This window comes from Apodemus sylvaticus, chromosome 8, assembly GCF_947179515.1.
Source record: "Apodemus sylvaticus chromosome 8, mApoSyl1.1, whole genome shotgun sequence".
Classification (NCBI taxonomy): Eukaryota; Metazoa; Chordata; class Mammalia; order Rodentia; family Muridae; genus Apodemus; species Apodemus sylvaticus.
Genome location: NC_067479.1, coordinates 115,015,691 through 115,037,159, shown reverse-complemented (window position 1 = coordinate 115,037,159; position 21,469 = coordinate 115,015,691). Strand labels below are relative to the sequence as shown.

The 21,469-nt window shown below is 44.3% G+C and overlaps 1 protein-coding gene and 1 long non-coding RNA gene across 2 annotated transcripts in view; one reads left to right on the top strand and one right to left on the bottom strand.

Moving 5' to 3' along the window:
* Top2b (DNA topoisomerase II beta) overlaps nt 1–2,996 on the bottom strand; it is a 65,533-nt gene extending 62,537 nt beyond the window's left edge. Inside the window, exon 1 of the mRNA XM_052190372.1 lies at nt 2,418–2,996. Coding sequence (XP_052046332.1) covers nt 2,418–2,465 — 48 coding nt within the window. The 5' untranslated portion in view covers nt 2,466–2,996. The remainder of the gene's footprint in view (nt 1–2,417) is intronic.
* On the top strand, nt 1,408–19,549 carry LOC127690881 (uncharacterized). The gene is made up of 3 exons (XR_007979189.1): nt 1,408–1,932; nt 18,105–18,213; nt 19,264–19,549. It is a non-coding gene; the product is annotated as an uncharacterized LOC127690881 (long non-coding RNA).
* Nucleotides 19,550–21,469: the final 1,920 nt, after the last annotated feature.

Genomic DNA, 21,469 nt, shown 5'->3' with positions numbered 1-21,469 from the left:
TTGCCAGTAACAAACATTAATTCAGCACCATGCTACATTAAAACTCTGAATTCTCAATGTTCTGCTTAACAAAATAGTAACAGAAAGATTTAAGCTCCCTGAAAAAAGTCTCACCTGCAATATGTATTGCAGACAGAATATGAACCTGTGTCAAAGCCAACATCAAATCACTGTATCATCTTCCAGTAAAGAAAACCAGCCAGGCCCTGAGTGATGCAGTCTTAGCACTCATGAAGCTAAGGAAGGAGGATCACAAGTCCCAAGCCCCTCTGGGAAGGTGAATGGGCATAGACACACTCTCTCCTCTCTTATATACAAACCACAAGAAATTAAAGCAACCTATAAGCTTTATTACAGACACAAAGATGCTCGAATTAGGAACATAAAGCAAACACAAACCAGAAAGAGGACTTCTAATGTAGTTGTCTTTTCAATAACCTAATTCAACAAGATATATTTTATAAGATCAAACTTTATTTTACTGTATTTCCCATAATCTAGTTTATAGTAAATTTAATCAATTTTAGTTTCAAATAGAATTTTTTTCTAATTTCTACTGAAACTCTACAAGTTTTGCTCAATGTTGTATGTAAATTAAAGTTTTCCTATTGATCTTAAAGGGGAAAGTACCCATTAAATTGTTTATAAAGTTAATAACAGCAAATTAAAATATTGCTACCATGAATTAAATACAATCCAACTATGTCACAAAATGTTTGCTATGGTGACAGAATTTGAGAGGTGGCTCTGCAGCACTAGCTGCTCTTACAGAGGACCTGGGTTCCCAAGGATCTGGGTAGCCACAGTTTCAGGATATAGATGCCCTCTCTGGCCTTCCTTGCCTAGGCACCAAAGTGCCTAAAGCACTAAAGTGTTGCACAGACATACAAGCAGGCAAAACACCCATACACAGAAAATAATACTGTAAAAATATTTGCCAAAAGGGGCGAGGGGAACTAGAGAGATAGTTCAGGGGTTAAGAGCACTCATTACACTTCTAAAGGTCCTGAGTTCAATTCCCAGCACCCGTATGGCAGCTCACAACTCTCTGATGCCATCTTCTGGTGTGTAGAGTACATGCAGACAAAAGCACTCATAAACATAAATCAGTCTTAAAAAGAAGATATTTGCCATGTGGAACCAAGTCACAGACAAGCCACTCAGATGTCAGTGTTCCCACAATTACCCATGACACTAGCATGTGATCACACAGCTTCAGATGTTTAGTTTTAGTAACGGGTAAGGGACAGCCATTTCAATCATTCTTTCCATGGACACATATCCACTAACTTACTAACTTTTCTTTCTGCCCTCGCCTACCACACCGTCTAGAAGTACGTACTTCTGGAGATTTGAAGATAAAAGCCGCCTGGTAAGTTACACTATAAAGTATCTTGTCACGGCCCTGCAAATGGTCAAACTGTTTCCCTGCTGTTCATAAAAACATACTTTTTATAAGCAACACTTGTCAATAGGAACGACTGCTACTCCAGACTCATCCAAACCTCAAGCAAACAAAGAAAACAAGGAACAAAAATGCCAACCAATACCAAGTTCCTTAGTGTGTTGTTCAAAAGGCGGGGAATTGGGATCCTCTGGCCGGGGTGTGTTAAAGTCCCTGAAATGTGTAAATTTTCGCTCCTAGCTGCCTGCCTCATCTACCAAGTCCGGTGTTTGGCCTGGGAAATGACCCTGGTCTGAACTCAGTGCTGAGTAAGCGAAATGCTGGAGTTATCGATCCGTCCTGTCCCGTCCCGCCCCGCCCCATCCCGTCCCGTCGTGGGAACCCTGCTCCAACTGCTCCTGCTGCACCGGCTACTTCCACCTCCCACCCACCGGGAGCTGAGCTCCGCAATCCTCCAAGTTCAGGCTTAAGCACCCCCTGCCTCCTGGGGACACCCCTGGGCCCCCCAGACCTCCTCGGAGGCTGACGTAAGTAAGCTCTTCTTTAATCCGGCCGGCAGACGGGCCAGCTGCGGTCTCTAACCTGCTGTCAAAGTCATCCCATTTAAATCCCCTCTGTGCGGAATGAGCCTTTCCCGGGGAGGCGCAACCCGCAGTGGCCATTCAAGTTCACGTCCCTCGGGGACAGGCCGCCGGAAGCCGTAGTATTTGGCTTAAGAACAGGGCCCAGGTCCTGAACTATTTTCTGGCGCTGCGCTTATGGAGGGTTGGCCCGAGGCACGCATTATGGCGGCCCCCCACGTCTCAGTGTGCACCCCGAAGTTTCAGGTGAGCATTCTTCAGCAGCCTGAGGCTCGGTGGAGGCGAAAAGCAGAGAGAGAAGACACACAGGGCTAGGCCCTGTCTGCAGCCCGACAGGGCGCCCGCCGCGCCGCGCCGCGCTCTCAGCCCCCGCCCGCTTCGCCCGCGGCCCACGAACAATGCGCCCGCCCGCCCGCGCGCGCCGCACTCACCACCCAGGTCAGCGCCCCGTCAGCGCCCGCGAGGCCGGACTTGGCCATGGCAGCGCCTCCCGTGCAGGCCAGGGGCTGCTCGCGCTCCGGGGCCGCCGGGCCCGCCGCTCGCACTGACCGCTGCGCGCCGCACTCCTAGCCGCGCCCCATCGCGGGCCCGAGCCGCTGAGGAGGCCGCGCCGCCCGCCGCCCTCAAACTCGAGCGCGGCGCCCGGGCCTAGAGCGCGGCCGAGGGCGAGGAAGGGCTGGCGGTGCGGCGCGGCCTTCCGCGGCCCACGCGGGCGACCTGGATCGCGGGTGAGGGACGAGGGTCGGAGCAGGCCGGCTAGGACCGGCGAGCCAGAGCCCTGACAGGAACAAGCTGCCGCTTCTCCTCAAGCCACTGAAGCCGCAGAGTCCTCGCCGCGGTCGCCGCCGCCTCAAAGGCCGCCACTGCCTCAAAACCGCCCAAGCGGCGTCTGACCGGGTCCTTGGGAGCACAGGCCAAGAGGGACAATAAACAGAGCCGCCGCGGTGGCCTCCCTTTAGTCCGGCATAACACCGCACACACACAGGCGCGCTCCGGGAGGGGGGGAGGGCGCGGTGGCCACCAGCTGTCAGTCAGCCATGGATCGTCCAATCGCAGCCTTGTCACTACAGTCCTTCGACCAATCCTAAAATTTCAGGCCCCTAGAGGGGCGGGACCCGAGGGAAAAACGTCATTGCGGGTAGCAACCGAGAGGCAGACTTGGGTTTTTTGTTTGTGTGTGAGAGTGTGTGTAAGAGAGAGCGAGGTAGAGTGAATGGGGTTTCCGTCAGAAGGGAGAGCGGGCGGCTGTCAGGGGTCATCCCGGGGCATCCGGAGGAGCCGGGAGTCCTGGGACGGGAGCTGCGGAAACCTCCGGGCTGTGTTCTGCAGACCTGCCGGGAAGCCGGGGAGAAGGGGGAGGGTGGGGGCAGGGAGGCAGGAAGCCGCGGGCGTCCCCAGGGACGGCCCCGGAGTGAGCTGGAGAACTGCAGACCGGTCTGTGCGCCTCTGCGAGCAGCCGGACCCCGCGCTCGGGCCCCATTTTGCTGCTGCTGCTCAGAGCATCCGCCAGACTGTCTCGCTGTCCTTCATCTGTCCGCCCCCAAACAGGGCAAGCGGTCTTCAGTGCCACCAGTTAGGGAACTTAGATAAGAGTGCCCAGAGAACGTTCTGGGAAGGAACGCGGACAGGTCAGGGCTCCCTTTCCGGGCTACTGACCTTTCCTCCCAACAATGCAGACACGTCCTGTCACTTCCCATCTGTCAAGAACTGCACCACCACCGCTCCTAAGAGGGCACACATAGCTTTTTTGAACTTCCAGAGTCGTGTTCAGGTACACATTAAGGAATAGACTTTTTTCCTGTGGACGCTTTCTAAGAATAAAATTTGCAACACCAAAGCCTTTGGCAGATGGAAGAGCTCTTGACTTCACCCAGCCTGTAAATGGAATTGCATTCAACAAGTTCTCTTTGGGCATACTCCCTGCCATGCTGTGCCAGGCGTGGCAGTGGGTTTAAAGGGACAACAGCCTCAGATGTCAGTCTTCCAAGCATGACTTAACACACACGGGGACACCGAAGAACTTTAACCAGATAGAGCTAACAACTTTCTGTGTATCCGTGAGTCTCTCTGGCAGCTGAGTACTTCCCTTAAGGGAAAACAAAAATGTTTGGGGTCACACCTCTCAACCCCAGCATTCTGAATCCAAGTGGGGAACTCTGAAACATGGAAATAATTTAAATGTGGCTCTAAATTAGCTCTCTGGAGACCATGGAATTTCAGTTTATTTGGGGGTTCTGACTAAGAACGCCAGAGCCTTTCTTTACTTTGAATCTGGTGTAATAGCTTATAAATCACTAGCCAGAATCTAGGCTGGGCTGGGGGCCTGACTATAAAGCACTATGGTCATGTTGCCAGCTCTCCCAAATCTAGCTTTGAGCCTTCTTACCTGGGGATTTTTACTCATTTATGTACTGTGACTTTACATCCCTAAGTACCCAAATATTTCATGTTAGAAAGCATGATTTTAAGCTTGGGTATTTTAAAAATAAATGTACATATGCTTATGTAGAAGCCAAGCTGTCTCTTTCTCTGATCTTGAGAGGTCTGCTACCGCTTAGGCTGACCTTGAACCCTTGATCCTTTGTCTCAGCCTCCCAATCAATGGATTCCACGAATAACCACCATACCCAGCTCTTGTCTCCTTTTTAAAACATCACTTTAAAAACTCTTAAGCTTCAGTTTTGAACCCAAAATCCAGATAGTTAATTAGTAAATTTCATGTCCCTGATCTGATACACTATTAAACTCATTAGCTTTCTAAGTATAAATAAACTTTTCTAATGACTGTTACTAATCTAGGGGCTGGAGAGATAGCTCAGAGGTTAAAGAACTTGTTCCTCCTCCAGAGGACCCTGGTTCAGTTCCCAATACCCATGTGATAGCTCAAGACGTTCTTGTAACTGCAGTCAAAAGGATCCAATGGCCTCTCTGGCCTTCTTGAGCCCAAGGCACACAAATGGTGCACAGATATACATACAGGCAAAAACCGTCATATACATAATTAAAAATCAGTATACAATATTAAATGAGCAAATGGACCATTTTAAAGCAGAAATTTGTGACAAAGGTAAACTCCAATTGCTGGAGGACTCTGTGTCCAACAGGCATGTTTTTATAATAAAACCAGTTGCTCAAAAGTTGACCATGAGTTTCCTTCAAGAATAAGGTTCAGTACCTGTATCGTAAGCAGAGGTCTGGAGTCGGAGCCATACAGGCTCCTTGGCTGGTGGTCAGACTCCGTGAATCCTGGGGCCTGGGTAAGGTTGGTTCAGTCTCCGTGAATCCCTGGGGGCCGGGTCAGTTGATCCCCTAGGTTTTCTCCTGTTGTCTTTGGCCCCTCTGCCCCTACAATCCTTACTTTACTTCTTCTTATGGGACACCAGACAGTGCTGGCGGATGGGTGTCTCTGACTTTTCTGCCTGCTGTGGGGATGATTTTCCTCCTACTTGACTGCCTATTCCAGCTTAATATAAGGGGGGGGTCCCTGGTTTTACGGGAACTTGGTATGCCATGACTGGTTGATGTCCCTGAAAGGGCTGCTCTTTTCTGAAGGGAAATGAAGAAGTGTTTTGGGGAAGAGGGGAGATGGTGGAGAAGGATTGGGAAGAGAGAAGGGAGAAGAAACTGTGGGCCAGGTATAATACATGAGAGAATTAAAAAAAGAAAAACCAAAAAGAAGCTTTCTTTCACTCAAGAAGCAAAAATAAAGTTCATTCTCTAACCCAGTAAAGCATTGAAGCTGAGTTCATGTGCAATTTGTTTTGCTAAATGTTGAAAATGCATTTTTCATTTTTTACATTTTACATTTTACATATTTTACATTTGAGAAATAAGTATATATTTGCAAAGATATTTGTACTTTCGTTGATATGCTCTTATGTCATTTAAATTTCTATATATAAAGTATTATTAAAAAAGGAATAATATCAAGTAATTTTAATTTACAGAGTACTGTAACAATAGCTGCTTCATTAAAAACTATGTCAGTATTGGAGACTAGTAGTACATTGTGGTGGTGGTGGTGGTGGTGGTAGTGATGATGGTGGTGATGATGATGGTGGTGGTGGTGATGATGATGGTGGTGGTGGTGGTGGTGGTAGTGATGATGGTGGTAATGATGATGATAATGGTGGTGGTGATGATGATGATGGTGGTGGTGGTGGTGGTGATAATGATGGTGCTGCAGATGGTGGTTGTGGTAGTCATGGTGATGATGAACATAACACCATGTATACTAAGAAAGTACACCTACCCTCATCTATTCCTAGCTTTTTCTTTTTGTTTTGTTTCATTATTTTTACTTTTTACTTTGAGACAGTCTCCCTAAGTTTTCCAAGCTGACCTTGAACATTCTATCATCCTGCCTCAGATTCCCACAATAAATGGAGTTACAGCTCTGTGCAACCAAGTCTGACTAGATTTGTCCTTTTGTTTTTTAACTACTATATATTCCTTGTCTATGTATTATACCTACTACATTTAAAGACAACTTAAATTCAGTAACAAACATGGGTCATGATGAAAAACTTTAGAAATCAAATCATGTCTACAACTCTAAAATATTATGTATGTATGTATATAATATATATGTGTGTGTGTGTGTTTCTCATTAACAACTATGGAAACTCAGCATCAGTTGTTGCTTTGGGTTTCTGTGTCTTTTGTTTTGATAGTGTCTCTCTGTGAAGGCAGCACAAACTGCCCTAACATTTAGGACCTCCTGGGCCAGCCCCAGTCCCCAGACTGCTGGGCTTTCAGGCATGGTCTGCTTACAGCCTATTAAGTGCCTGCTGTGTTAAGTACTCTGGGTATGGAAAGTTAAAGAGACAATGAACAGTTCCCACACTGAGTTTGTATAATTCTGTTATACATTTTTGAAATGTGTTGTATAATTTTGAGCCAGTGTTTCAGGTCCAAAGGCAATTTTGTACTTGCTTATTTGCTACTCAACAGCCTGTTAAAGTCACACCTATCACTAAACTTTATACACAGTAGCTAATTTAATCAATAAATAAATATAGAAAATGTCTATTGAAAACTAGTGCCAGAGTTCTACTCTGCAGAGTTCTACTGAAACCAAGCAATGGTCTGATAACTGAGATTCAACCTATGGCCAGATGTCTCAGTCAGTAAGCGCATTTAGGGCTGCTCCTGCTGCTCCAAACTCCAGGCCACCCCCATTGTGTCAGGTGTGGATACTGAGTATATACAAAATTGCTGGAGTTAGAACAAGAAGTTACAATGTCTGGCATTCAGTATACTTAGTAGATAGTTATCCAGGTTACAACTCAACATTTAAATATAACTTTGTTACATTTCAGTTTTCTTCAGAAGCTGAATCAAGATAGGGAAGAAAGGTTCTTTCAAGAGAGTATTTTGTTTTTGTAGTGTGTCTACAAGCAACTGTTGTAGATTAATTCTGATTTGTCAGACTATTTAATTTCTCTCTCTCTCTCTTTCTCTCTCTCTCTCTCTCTCTCTCTCTCTCTCTCTCTCTCTCTCTCTCTCTCTCTCCCCCCCCCATGTGTATGTGTGTGTGTGTGTGTGTGTGTGTACAAGTACTGAGGAAAACTGAAGACAGCAGTGATAACCACATTCCCAAGCCTGAGTGTAACCACTACTAGAAAGTTAAAAAAAAAATCAAACAAAAACTAAACATCATTTATCATCATCATCATCATCATCACATCATCATCATCATTGATTTTATTTTTTCTTTTCTTTTACACTCTAGATTTTATTTCCCACCACTGTCCACCCTCCAACTGTTCCACACCCCATACCTCTTTCCTACTCACTTTCTCCACGAGGATGTCCCCACACCCACACCCACCCCACCAGACCTCTAAACTCCCTGGGGCCTCCAGTCTCTGGAGGGTTAGGAAGATCTTCTCTGACTGAACCCAGACCCAACAGTCCTCTGCTGTACATGGGTTGGGGGCTTCATATCAGCTGCTATATGTTGACTGGTTGGTGGCCCAGTGTCTGCGAGATCTCAGGGATCCAGGTTAGTTAAGATTGCTGGTCCTACAGGGTTGCCCTCCTCCTCAACTTCTTCCAGCTTTCCCCTAATTCAACCACACGGGGTCAGCAGCTGCTGTCCATGGTTTGGGTGCAAATATCTGCATCTGACTCTTTCGGCTGTTGGTTGGGTCTTCTGGAGTGCAGACATGACAGGTCCTTTTTTGTGAGTGCCCCATAGCATCTGTAATAGTGTCAAGTCTTGGGGCCTCCAATTAAGCTGAATCCTACTTTGGGCCTGTTGCTGGACCTTTCCCTCAGGCTCCTCTTCATTTCCATCCCTGCAGTTCTTTCAGACAGGGACAATTATGGGTCAGAGGTGTGACTGTGGATGGCAACCCCATCCCTCACTTGATGCCCTGTCTTTCTGCTGCAGGTGGGCTCTACAGGTTGCCTCTCCCCACTGCTGGGTATTTCATCTAGGGTCCCTCTCTTTGAGTCCTGAGAGTCTCTCACCTCCCAGGTCTATGGTGCATTCTGGAGGGTCCTCCAGCTCTCCTGTTTGCATTCTTTCTGCTGGCCCCCAGGGCTTCAGTCCTTTTCCCCTACCTAATACCAGTTCATGTTCTTCTGTCACCAGCCTCTGTCCCCTCCCCCTTCCCTCCCTCCCCTGCTATGGTTACTTTCTTCTCCCTCCCAAGTAGGACTGAGGTGTCCTCACATGGGCCCTTCAGCTTGGTGACCTTTGTGAGTTCTGTGGACTCTATCTTGGCTATTATGTACTTTTTTTGGGGGGGAGGGGCTAATATCCACTTATTAGTGAGTACATACCATGCATGTCCTTTTCGGTCTGAGTTACCTCACTCAGGATGATATTTTCTAGTTCCATCCATTTGCCTGCAAAACTCAGGATGTCCTTATTCCTAATAGTTGAGTAGTATTCCACTGTGTAAACGAACCACATTTTCTATATCCATTCTTCTGTCATGGGACTTCTGTGTTGTTTCCAGCTTCTGGCTATCACAAATTAGGCCACTATGAACAGAGTGGAACATGTGCCCCTTGTGGCATGGTGGGGCATCTTTTGGGTATATTCCAAAGCGTGCTATTGCTAGGTTTTCAGGTAGATCACTAAACATCTTTTGTTCCTACCTGTAATGAATACAGAATACTTATTTTTGTCTTGAAGGAATTTGGCTTTACAGAGACCAGTAAGTTGTTCTGATCCTAGTCCTAATTACTTGTATAGACAGAAGGGACATCTTCATTCACTTTTCCTTGATATAAATCAATAATAATTCAGGGCTCTTAACTGCTCTCCTGAATTCAATAACGTAGAAAATAAAATTAGCACATGCCTGACTTAGAGCTGTCCTTGGTCTTTGCAATGGAGTCTAGTAGACTGGATGCTCTCAGCACAACTGTTTTGTTCTGAGCAACTCGGAACTTCAGATGCTGTCATTTTCCTGTCCTTCACAGACTGTAGCCCAACACTGTTTATCTACAGCAGCACCTCAAAGGTCCTTTAAGAGTCATAACTGAAGAAACAAGATAGCAGACTTTGTCTGCTCCCATTTCTGGAGTAAGAAACCCCAGAGCTGGAGCTGTCAAGTTATTTTCATCCTGTAATCTGTTAAAAATATTTTAATTGACAAGTGAAGTCCAGGATGAATTATAAATATCAACACTAGAAAAATCTCAGGTGGAAAGCCTCAAAGTCAGAGGACTTCTTAAATAAAGCACGGAAGGAACTTGAAAGTCATTGAAGGTGTTAATTGATTATCACAGCACTGAAGCACACTATCTTTTAGTGCGCCAATTAACAACAACAACAAACCCAGTTATTCCTTCTTTTCAAACTGTTAGATTAGCCTCAGTATTTTACAGAACTATTACTTTGTCTAGCATCTTTTCCTGAGATTGTTAGAAAACAAGAAGATGCAGAAATGTAAAGAAAGTTGATTTCTTAAGGAACACATTCCTGTTTTAAGTGCTTGGGGGAAGAAAAACAAAGCCAGCCTGCTTAGCAAGCCCCCAGCTGGGAAGTGCTGCAGAATCGCATGGAGGCTCTGACGCTTAGTCAATGTTCAGTAAGCACCTGGTCAAACCATGCAATGAAGCAGCGTTGGCACCCTGTGCTCAGGTGAGGCCATTTGACATTTACTCTTCAGCATCTTACATCTTGGGCATTGTTTTTCTTTGAATACTAGAGAGGGTCACAGTACCTTGAACTGTTTGAATTAACATGTTGTCAAGAATTGATTAGGAATTAAATGGGCCAGGCACAGTGTCACATGCCCTGTGACACTCAATAGGCATTAGTGCTCATTGTAATTTTGAGGCCAGCCTAGTTAACATAGCAAGGTCCAGGCCTTGGGAGGCAGAGTGGAGGGCAGGAAGGGGACAGTTGGGCCATCACAATCGAATGTGGCCTCCGAGTGCTCACCCCGCATTCCTAAGCGGATCCTCGGCCCCCTGTTGGTTCAGTAGGATCCAGATTCTTTCCTGAAAATCAGCCCAAGGTAACTGGGTGTAATCTGTCTTAGTGTATTCAAGAAAATGAGAGGCCAAGAAACTCACAGAGCAGTTTGAGCAGTGGGAATGAAAGATCAAAACCAAGTAGAGAATTCAAAATCTCCCCTACTCCAAGTCATAACCTTCTGCCGCAAAGCCAAATACAGTTGGCAAAATAGAAAATTTGGCAGCATGCTGGGAACTTGGAAGTCCGCGGGAAATAGTCCTCAGTCCTCACCATTGGCCCTCAGCATACACCCTCCCCTGCCCCATGTTGTTTATTGTTGAACTCTGGTGACAATTACACTCCTTATCATTGGCTAATCATCTTCAAAATCAAACTGCATCTGCTTTGGTTTGCCTTATTCTTACAAAGTCAATTGCCTTTAAAGTCTAAAATATGAAAGAGAACCTGAGGATCATGGTCTCTCGTGTCTTGTAATTGATCATATGTACAATTTACAACTTTGTCTCTCAAGCCTTAGGCCCTTATTCTGAAGATATAGTTGCTTTCAAAGGCTGAGGGGAGAAGCAGGCAAGTGTGCTGGGGCTGGGCTTGTACAGCTTCCAATGCACAGAATGCTTTTCAAGGTGAGATGACTGAATAGCCCATGGATATCCCAGCACCCTGCTTATGGCCTGCTTTATGTCTTTTTGTGTCTTTCTTTCCAGCTTTTTGCAAATGATGTCTAGATTCACTAGAGCTAAATATCTCTGAGATATAAGAGTGCATTTTGGAAATTTTGTTGCAGAAACATGCAACATGCGATAGGTTTTCATGTGTAATGGTTCAGATGGCCTGGTTGAACTTTCAATTTCTTAGGACACATGCAGGGAACAAGTTCTTGAACATAGTCAGGGTTCAGTAAATAGCTGTACAAACTTCACAGTAAGGCTCTTTCAGGAAGTCTCTGTTGACTTCCTGAAAATATATCTTAGAGAAAAGACTTATGGAACCAGTGTATGTTATCTGTCAACAGAACACACTTATTTTGTAAGTTTAGAACATTCATACCTCCTGGAGCCCAGAAGCACCCCTGTTATGTGTCTGCAGACAGACGTGAGTACATACATGTACGTTACCTGTACCAGAAAACATACTCTATATTGCACAAGTCACACGATTCACAGATGCTCCAACCAAAAAACAACCCAATTGGCCATTGCTGACATAATAGGCTCATTGTCTGTAAATGCAGTGGAGTCCTGCCCAGTGCTAGCAATAACTGATGACTAGACACACTGTGAATCCCAAAGAGTATGCTAATGAGGACTGAAGGAGGTGAACAAATACTGTAAGACAAAGGGAGGGGAAGAGACACTGTAAGGTCTGTTTTAACTTTTAAAAGGTAACTTTTAAAGCATGCAAACTTTATCCACACTAACAGAAGATATGAGCACCTGCAGATGTAAGCTTGAATATGGTCATTTCTGTTTGCTGGATTAGGTGATAACGTGAGTATGCTCATCCTAAATCACCCAGACTTGTGCATTCTACACTTTGTGTGTTACTGCTACATTTTAAGAAAAATCTTTTAGGGTCTGGAGAGCTGGCTTGGCTGCTTTTCCAGAGAACCTGAGTTTCATCTCCAGTACATACATGGCAGCTCAGAACTATAACTCTAGTTCCAGGGGATCCAGTGCCTTCTTCTGGCCTCCCTGTATACCAGGCATGCATGTGATGCACAGAAATGCATGCAGGCAAAACACCCATCCACCTAAAAGAATTAAATAATATTCCTTAAAATGGAAAGAAAAATATTTAGTTTAAAAATGTTGCCTCGTGTCAGTTGATGAAGGCACATGCCTTTAATTCCAGCACTTAAGAAGCAGAGGTAAGTGTATTTATGAGTTCAAGGTCAGCCTGAACTACAGATGAGTTGTAGGACAGCCTGGGCTACAAAGAGAAACTCTATTTTGAAAAAAACAAACACCCAACAAGGCAACAACAAAAACCAACCAAACAAACAACAAACAAACAAAATCCTTGCCTCAGAAATCAGGCATGGTGACATAATAAATCTACAATTCTAGCACTCTGGAGATAAAAGACAGGAGAGTCAGAACTTCAAGGTAATCCTTGGTGGCCTCTTAGCAAGTTCAGTCTTAGGATACATGAAACCATGTCTCAAAAGAAACAAACAAATAAAACCAAACCTTGACAAAGCAAGTGTAGAAAAGCAACCTCACCAAAGCCTCAAATCAGTGCAGGAAGTGGCAGGGACCTTCACCCACTTGTTTTCTTTTTGACTTGTACAAAATTATATGATTAGAGATCTTCAGTAACGCAGCCTACAGTTGGTGTGACAGAGACGTGAAAACTCATGCAGAAGCACTGGAAAGCTGTAATAAAATTGCTTAGCTACCATGATTAGCTGAATGTCTTTACTTCCTAGATCTCTATTTTCAAGAGGAAAAATGTAGGAACATAAGAAATTTCTTAGTATTGATAGTCATAAGTATTCTTATTTATTGGCATGGTGCTGGCACCTGTCCTGCTTATTGACTTTGATTTTGTTTGGATAGAAGGCCGGGTTTTGGGCAATTTGTGTGGTTTTTTGTTTGGGTTAGGAGCTTGATCGGTGGTGGCGATTGTTATTGTGAGTGCACCTCACTGTAAGGTCTAGGCTGACCAGAGACTCGCTGTATAGTACAGACCGGCAAAGCTTACAGCATTCCTCAACAGCCCGCGTGCTAGGGTGCCTGCCATTCAGGCCGGCTTGAATTAGGTATTTGTTTCTCAATGGTCTCCAAATTCATCTTCTGGTTATAAAAGCCTATACAAGAGGGTTGTATAGGCAAGCAGACCTGCAAGTGGTTCTTTAGCGTGGCCCTCCCACCCCGTACCCCTACCCCCAACCCTCCCCCCACTTCCGCTTCTCTTGCACAGCAGGGCTTATTTCTTTCCAGGCATTCCGTGTGTGCCAGCACTGCACACTCACTCAGCAGGAGCCGTCAATGGAATCGGAAGCCCTGTTCTGAGAGTTCCTTTGCTTGTTTCAGGACCATCCCAGCTCCCAAGCCCATAGTCTCGCCCGGCCAGCTTGCTCAGCCAAGGCATCTGCCCTTGGCTCCGCATCAGTGACCGTGAGGCTGGGCAAGCTCTTTGCTCAGACCCAGCTTCCCTGTCCACGAGCAGGCTCTCGACTGGGGGATTGCTAGGCTTGGAAGTGGATGCTTCCTTACACACTGTTCAGACATTTCGAGATGCTACAGGGGTTCTTGTTCTTTACCTGCCAGAAGCCAGTATCATAGCAACAGCCACCACCAGCACTATCCTCACTGTGTGAACAGTGTCTTCAGACATGCTGCCCCTTAAAAGACAAAGTACCTTCCCTCCCTCCATTACTGAGAATTACTGTCATTTTCAATACTGTCAAAAAGATTGGTGACCAACTTGTCATTATTATGAGCCACGTTATAGATGAGAACACTAGGACTGGGACACTGACTGCCATGGTTTGCCGAGGTGAGCAACAGAACTGCAATTTCAGCAGACATGTCTTTTCTTTCTTTCTTTTTTTTAATCTTTTCAATATTATTCCCAAAATGATACAAAGAGGCATTAAGGAAAAGTTTAAGGAGAGCAGACAGGACAGTGAACATTGGTACTTGCTGAGAACAAAAGCAAACAAACACTAAAATTGTTCCAACCAACATCCTTCTGACATAGAAAGTTTCTCGGCTTTCCAAAAGGGCCAAAATCACGACAAGTATTTAGCCAAGTAGAAAACTTTGGAAGGGAATATAAGGACAGAGAAAAAGGAGGGAGGTGATTGGAGAAGGGATGGAGAGAAGAAGGTTTATAGGACATATGGGGAGGGGGGATCCGGGAAAGGGGAAATCATTTGGAATGTAAACAAAGAATATAGAAAATAAAAATATTTAAAAAAGTACACTATCATATCATCTGCAAATAGTAATAGTTTGACTTCTTCCTTAATTAAAAAAAAGAAAAGAAAAGAAAACTTTAAGGAGTTTTTTAAATAACCCACAGATAATGCTTATCCATACTGAAGTGCTCTGAGAGGAAGCCTAAGTTGGAGGGCTAACAGATCCAAGGTCACTGCTCTGAGAGCTTTCCTGGCCAGGCAGGTTCAGCCTTATCCTCGTGGGTGGCTGATACTCAGCTTTATTGAATGAAGTCGGGCACTGATGGCCCTACATGCCCTGTACCTCAGACCCAAAGCAGGATAGATATTTGATAAGAGAAGATGGCGAAGTTGTAAAAGCTGGTAAGGAAAATCCACAATCACATAACTGTTTCTGTTATTTACTCCCTGTCAGATATTCAGCATAAATCCTTTGGCATCTGTTCATTTAACTCATTCTACCAATATTTATCGAACACCTTCTGTGTCAGCCAAGTTAGCAGATACTAAAGAAGACAGAGCACACCTCTCACAAAGCACGTGGAAGGAAAGACAAGAAATAACCAGCTGCCCGAATCTGTAATTACATCTGGGGAAAACAGCAGGGTGTAGAAGAGGAGGCTGTTGGGAAAACTATGGAGCTCTGATGATGGAATGAGTTAACACACAAAAACTCCCCAACAGTATGTGTGAGGCTGAGGCAGGAGGGAACTCACAAGTGAGGGAGACGACAATCACAGCTGAAGAAGCAGGCAGGGTTGGGTCACATTAAGGATTCTTCTCGTGGGCCATGAAAAACAAGGAAAAGGTGAACCACTGAAGGATTTGTAAGCAGTACCATGACTCAACTACAGTTAGAGTTTACTATTTTATTTGTTCTAATAGATAATAAATTATCTATTAAATAATAAATATATCATTTACTCATCACTGCCAAAAGATGAGGTATCCGTTCTATGAAAGTACACTCGACTGGGTACCATGTTCCTATCCTTTGACTATTGGAACATCTAGACCTTCTGGGGCATTACTGCCTCCCTCCTGCCAGCAGCAATGAGCCTTTCATAAACCTAAAAGCAGTTCTTCATCATCCGACAAGGGACTGATATCTAGGATTTATAAAGAACCCAAAACTTGCACATAGAGAAAGACCTGGAGAGACAGGTCAGTTGGATCAGGGCTGGCTGTTGCTATGGAGTTTTCTAGGGCGTGGCCATTTTGAGTGGAGTCAAATGTAATTACAGTGTGGCTCTGATTTGCATTTCCCTGAAGCCCAAGCTTCATAATTTCTAATCTGTGCAAGTTCAACATTTAAGAGTAAGACTCTGTCTCAAAAAAAGGAGGGGGGGAATGAGAAGCACTATGTGGAGGAGGAACATTGTGTGGAGGAGGAGGATTGTGTGGAAGAGAACTATGTGGAGAAGGAGGAGCACCATGCAAAGGAGGAGCATCATGCGGAGGAGGAGCACTATGTGGAGGAGGAGCACTGTGTGGAGGAGGAGGACTATGTGGAGGAGGAGCACTATGCAGAGGAGGAGGACTATGTGGAGGAGGAGCACTATGCAGAAGAGGAGGACTTTGTGGAGAGGGGCACTATGCAAAGGAGGAGGACTATGTGGAGGAGGAGGATTGTTTGGAGGAGGAGCACTATGTGGCAGAGAACTATGGAGGAGTATGTCCAGGAGGATGAGAAGGGTAATCATGTATGTCACTTTCAGGAAAATGAACAAGACTGGAGATTTCTGTTCAGTGAAGTAAACTAGACCCAAAAAGACAAATATTGCAGTCTGCCTCTCACATGTGCAATCTGCACTGTAAATTTTTAAATGTGAAATTAAAGGGATTATGTGGAGAGAGACTAAAAGGGAGGAGGAACCAGAGAGGATAATGGGGGTGGGGACAGAGACAGATTGTTCACTTTTTCTCAACATGTAGATTCTCCGTATGTGTACATACATAAAGTCAAATGTGTGTGTACGTACATACAAGTACACACACTGAAAGTCAAACAATTTGAGAGGAACAAGGAGACCAGGCAGAAGGGGAAGGAAGTCTCAGACTGCGGGAGCTGAGCTCCCCTTAGGGCAGGGAGGCAAGCTCCCTAGGTCCTGCTGTGACGGAAATCACAGGACAGGACTGCCGCCTTCCCGGGGGTAACATTGAATGAAAACAAAAACAAAACAAAACAAAACAAAACAAAAAAAACAAAGAAGAAAAAGGAAGAACATGACAGCTCCTAGGTATGGTGGAGGAGAAGGTTTGCTGTAGATAAAATGCATAAAGCATAGCCAGACACAGAGACATCTGGGGGAGTCTAGAGTGAACATGACCCTGACTGAGCTAGCCCGTGTGAAAAAAGGGGGAGGGGGAGGGGAAGAGAACCTGCCGACCAAGAAGGGCAACCTGGGCCAAGAGACTGGCATAGCCTAAAAGGCTGAGGTACACGGGGGCCAGAGGACCTGGAGGTAGGGAACTCAGGCCCCTGGGCTGCAGAATCCTGAGAAAGCCTGGGACTGGGGGCAGGGCCGGTTTGATATGTTTTTTGGTTTTTTGTTTTTGTTTTTAAGATTTATTTATTAGTACATATGTGAGTACACTGTAGCTGTCTTTAGACACCCCAGAACAGGACGTCAGATCTCATTACGGATGGTTGTGAGCCACCATGTGGCTGCTGGGATTTGAACTCAGGACCTCTGGAAGAGCAGTCGGTGCTCTTACCCGCGGAGCCATCTCTCCAGCCCCTGGTTTGATATGTTAATGGGCTCCTCAGTTAGCCATTTGTCCCAGGCTTGAGACCTAGTGTATAAAAACACTGATCCAACTGTACCTGTAGGGATATTTGCAATTTCTCTGCACTTTAAAAACACACACACAACAGGCATCCCTCGTTGTTGGGGAAAGTTTGGAACTTTGTGGTAATCCTGTAAGAAGCTGTGGAATTAAGTTGCTACTGGGTAACTTTTCCTAAGGCTCCCGGCCTGTCTCCCAGGACTCTAGTCTTCTTCTGACACAGGATCCTGAAGTGTCACAGTCCAGGCAGGCACAGCGCCTCTGGCTTTCTTCCTTCCTGTGTATTTTGATGTTTCCTTTGCTCTAGTTGTAGGAAGTTGGGGGAGGGGTGAGAAAGGATGACACCTGGAGAACATCAATGCATTCTGGTCCAGCCTCAGGGCTCCTTGTCTTCATCTTTAAAACTTCCTCATATTCCAGTACCTATTTATATGAAAATAGAATTTTTAGCAATGTACCCACTGGATTTGTGGAATTGCTACTTTTTATTTTTGACTGTCCCATGATTTATTAGTATTAGCCAGTGATCTGATGACCTGTTTTAAACTCGTGAAAATTAAATATTTAAAAAATGTAGCCAATTGGTAGAACAAGGTAGCAGCAAAAAAACCAAGTCAGTTTAACACAAATATACAGTCTGGAGGTGGGGGTGGGGTAGGGGAGGGGGTGAGGTGGGGCGGGGGAAGGGGTGTCCAGCTGGCTCCTCCTCACAGGAGTGGCTTAGCTCAGGCTGCCTTTAGGAGAGAGACACTGTATGGCTGAGTTTGGGGGAGCAGAGTTCCCCAAGCTTCAAGTTTTGTCCTGAGACCTCTCATGAGGACAGTCTAACAAGAGGGCCCAGTACTAAAATGACTTTTTAAGCAGCCAAAGGTAGTATTGAAAAGTTCAAAACCAAGCAGCAGGAATCTAGTCAAGCCTTTCTCCCCTCCTCTCCTTCCTCTTTCCCTTCCCTTCCTCCCCCTCCTCTCCTGCTCTTCCCAGATGGTGAGAGGATTGTGTCCTAGAGCCCACTGGAAAGCAGTCGGAGCTCCTCCTTCCTTCTGCTGAAGAAGTCTGGCTGTGCTCTTGCATTCAGAAGCCAACAAGGCCGGTAAAATTTGAAGTGTTTGTTATAAAATTACAGAAAAGTTTCTCAGAATAGGTTATGAAGAGGCAAGCCACTCACTGGTTATATTTCTCAAATTGTCAATCTTACATTTGAATAATGGCAAAAGTAAAAAACTGAATTACTCAGTTGGAAGGAAACATAAAATTTGGGTCCCTTTGTCTCCCAGAGGGAGGAATTAGGTACCTGAAGACATTATATTTTGGAAGAATTAATTAAGAAACTTGAAATTGTGACATTTTCCAGTTAATCCCAGAACTTGGGAAACAGATAGGCAGAGCTCTGTGATTTTTGAGGCTAGCCTGATCTACACAGTGAGTTCCAGGTCAGCTGGGGTTACTTGGTAAGCCCTTGTTTCAAAAAGCAAACAAAAAATAGAGTGAGAGAGCAAGAGGAGAGGGAGAGGGAGAGGGAGAGAATTTGGAAAGACAAGAAATGCAAGGTGAATAAGTAGAGGTGGGAGGTGTCCACCACCACTGGTACCATTTTTAATTTTCAATAGAGGTGTGTCCACTAGTGGATGATACTTTCTTCAACTTTATAATTACTGTGCACTTAGTCTTTTAATAGCTCTCCCAAACCCATTTTTTCTATTCCTAAGTATTTAACTTTTATTATTATAGAATGTTGATAAAAATTAGTTAGAAAACCCTCATTTAAGACAAGACTTCTTTATTGAAAAACTTCAATAAAAAGAAGTGTTTTACCAGTTCAACTTACATATTATTTTAAACTGTTTTTACTGGCATTTAGTACATATTTTATGACAGCTATCATAACCAGCCATAAATATCTACTCCAAGAAATATGAGGAACAGGCCTTGTCCTCTTAACCACTGTATCTTGTCACTTCTTGAGAAGGGTCTGGAGCTCATCTGCCGTCAGGGCTGGCCATACTGAAACACTTAGAAGCTTTGATTTTAACAGGCGCCATGCCTTCAAGGTCTTCTCTGCTGTCTAAGCCCCTCCTGTGTGCTTATGTAGATCATAAATTTTCAGAAATTAATCAACCACAGAGCAATCTTCTCCACACAGAATCTCAAGAACTAGATTGGTGGAAATGCTGACTCAGAAACTAGCAGCCAAGCGTCTGTGTAGCCGCTGACTTCTCCATTCCCCGGAGAAATAAGAACTCTGAATGATGCGGGTGAATGCAGAAAATCGCTCCACGGAAAAGCAGCAAGCGAGAAGCAAGAGTGCATATGACGAAAGAAAGGCCCTGCTTGCACTGAAAGAGGCCAAATGGAATATTTAATGGATTTAAATAAATGGAGTAACTTGACATGCTCAGGGACTGGACGACAGAACTGATAAGATGCACCGCCCCAACTTACACTGATTGACCCCATTCCCACCCCCACACACTGATTGACCCCACTCCTACCCCCACACACTGATTGACCCCATTCCCACCCCCCACACTGATGATTGACCCCACCCCCAGCCCTACATGCTTTGATTGACAGTGCAACACAATCCTTGGCAGGATGCCAGCAGTCATCTTTGTAGAAATTTCCAAGCTAGAGTCACACTTTCTGTTTCCAAACTCACGACAAAGAGGAGTAACTACAAAGAGAGAAACACTGAAGCACTGATAGAGGGTAATCATTAAATCATGGGAATAGAGTTATGGATTCCAAACACAACTGCACCAAGAGTGGTCTTTTCAATAGATGACACTAGAAAAACTGGCTACCCAGGTTGAGCCTGAGGCTAGACCCTCCACAGCATATGGCAGTCACAAACACAAGGAAGAGACTTGGCCGGGTGGTGGCAGTGGCCCAGACCTCTAAATCCAGCCCTTGGGAGGCAGAAGCAAGAGGGGGAATCTCTGTGAGTTCAGGGACAGCCTTCTACAGAGCTAGTTCTCAGCACCCACATTAAGTGGCAGATGATTGCCTGAATCCCACATTCTCTTCTGGCCTCCAAGGGCAGCTGTATTCATGTGCACGGAGCCACTCGCACATATACACACGTACACATTATTTAAAATAAAATAAATCTAATAAAAGAAAAAAGAAGCTAGCCTTAACTATTTTACAATATAAAATCTGACTTATTCTAGCTGGAAAATTTGAACTCCAAACTATTTCCTATCTTTAAGTTAAACACTAAATATAGAAACTATGTAATAGTTTGTTATGGCAAGATGAAAGCCCACATCAAAGCAACTTTGTGTTCTCAGCTAGAAGTGTGTCAAGAACACGCCAGGAGCTTGATTTTCATTAGGCTGAATATGAGATTAGGATAAACAGGACTAAGGGCTAGGGCTCAAACTTAAAGAGAAATACAGAGAGACTCGGCCTGGAATGGAAATACAAATCACGTAACCACCACGACTGTAGAGGCCCCTGGAAGTCACCTTCATTGCTTTGTCCTTCAAGGACATTTTAAGTGTGGAGCTCAGTGTTTAAAAATAAATGAGGATCATTTATTCATTCAACAAACATTGACTGCTAGGCTAAAGACAGGTGAATATGAACGAATTATTCTATCCTGATTGTATTATCTATCTTGTATGCTTTTCGTGTCTGAAATACTTTACAAGATGTCATTTTAACTGATAAAATGTTCAGTTTCAATGTTCATTGACAGTAACTATTAATACTACTAATACTCTTGATGTTAGGATTTTTCTACATAGGGTTCACTTTTTGCTTATATTTTTACTGTGTGTACACATGGTCATCAGAGTGCAGAGTTGGTTCTCCCGTTCCAGCATGTGGCTTTTGGGGAATAAATTCAGGTTCTCAGGCTTGACAACAAGTACCCTTTCCTACTGAGCCATGTCAAGTATATGTGTGTGTGTGTGTGTGTATACATATGTATACACACACAATATACATATATATGTATACATACTTATTAAATATGCATTTAAATATTTATTCTAAAATATATATTAAATTAAAGTATTTTTATTCATATAAATATTATATACTAAATAAATATATGTTCAGAATGTGTATATATACATATGTATATACTATATATACTATATATACTGTATATACACATACATATATACTATATACATATATACTATACATACATATAATATATACATATACATACATATATATTAAAGGCAGAGCTAGAATTAACATTAAGTGAAAATTAATTTTTCAATTGATCCTAAATTTAAAAACTCTGAGGATTTTTGGGGGCTGGGGAAGGCGTTTAATTATCGTTGTTTGGCTCTTCAGAGTTGGCCTGAAGCTTGAGCCCTTGCTCATGTGGT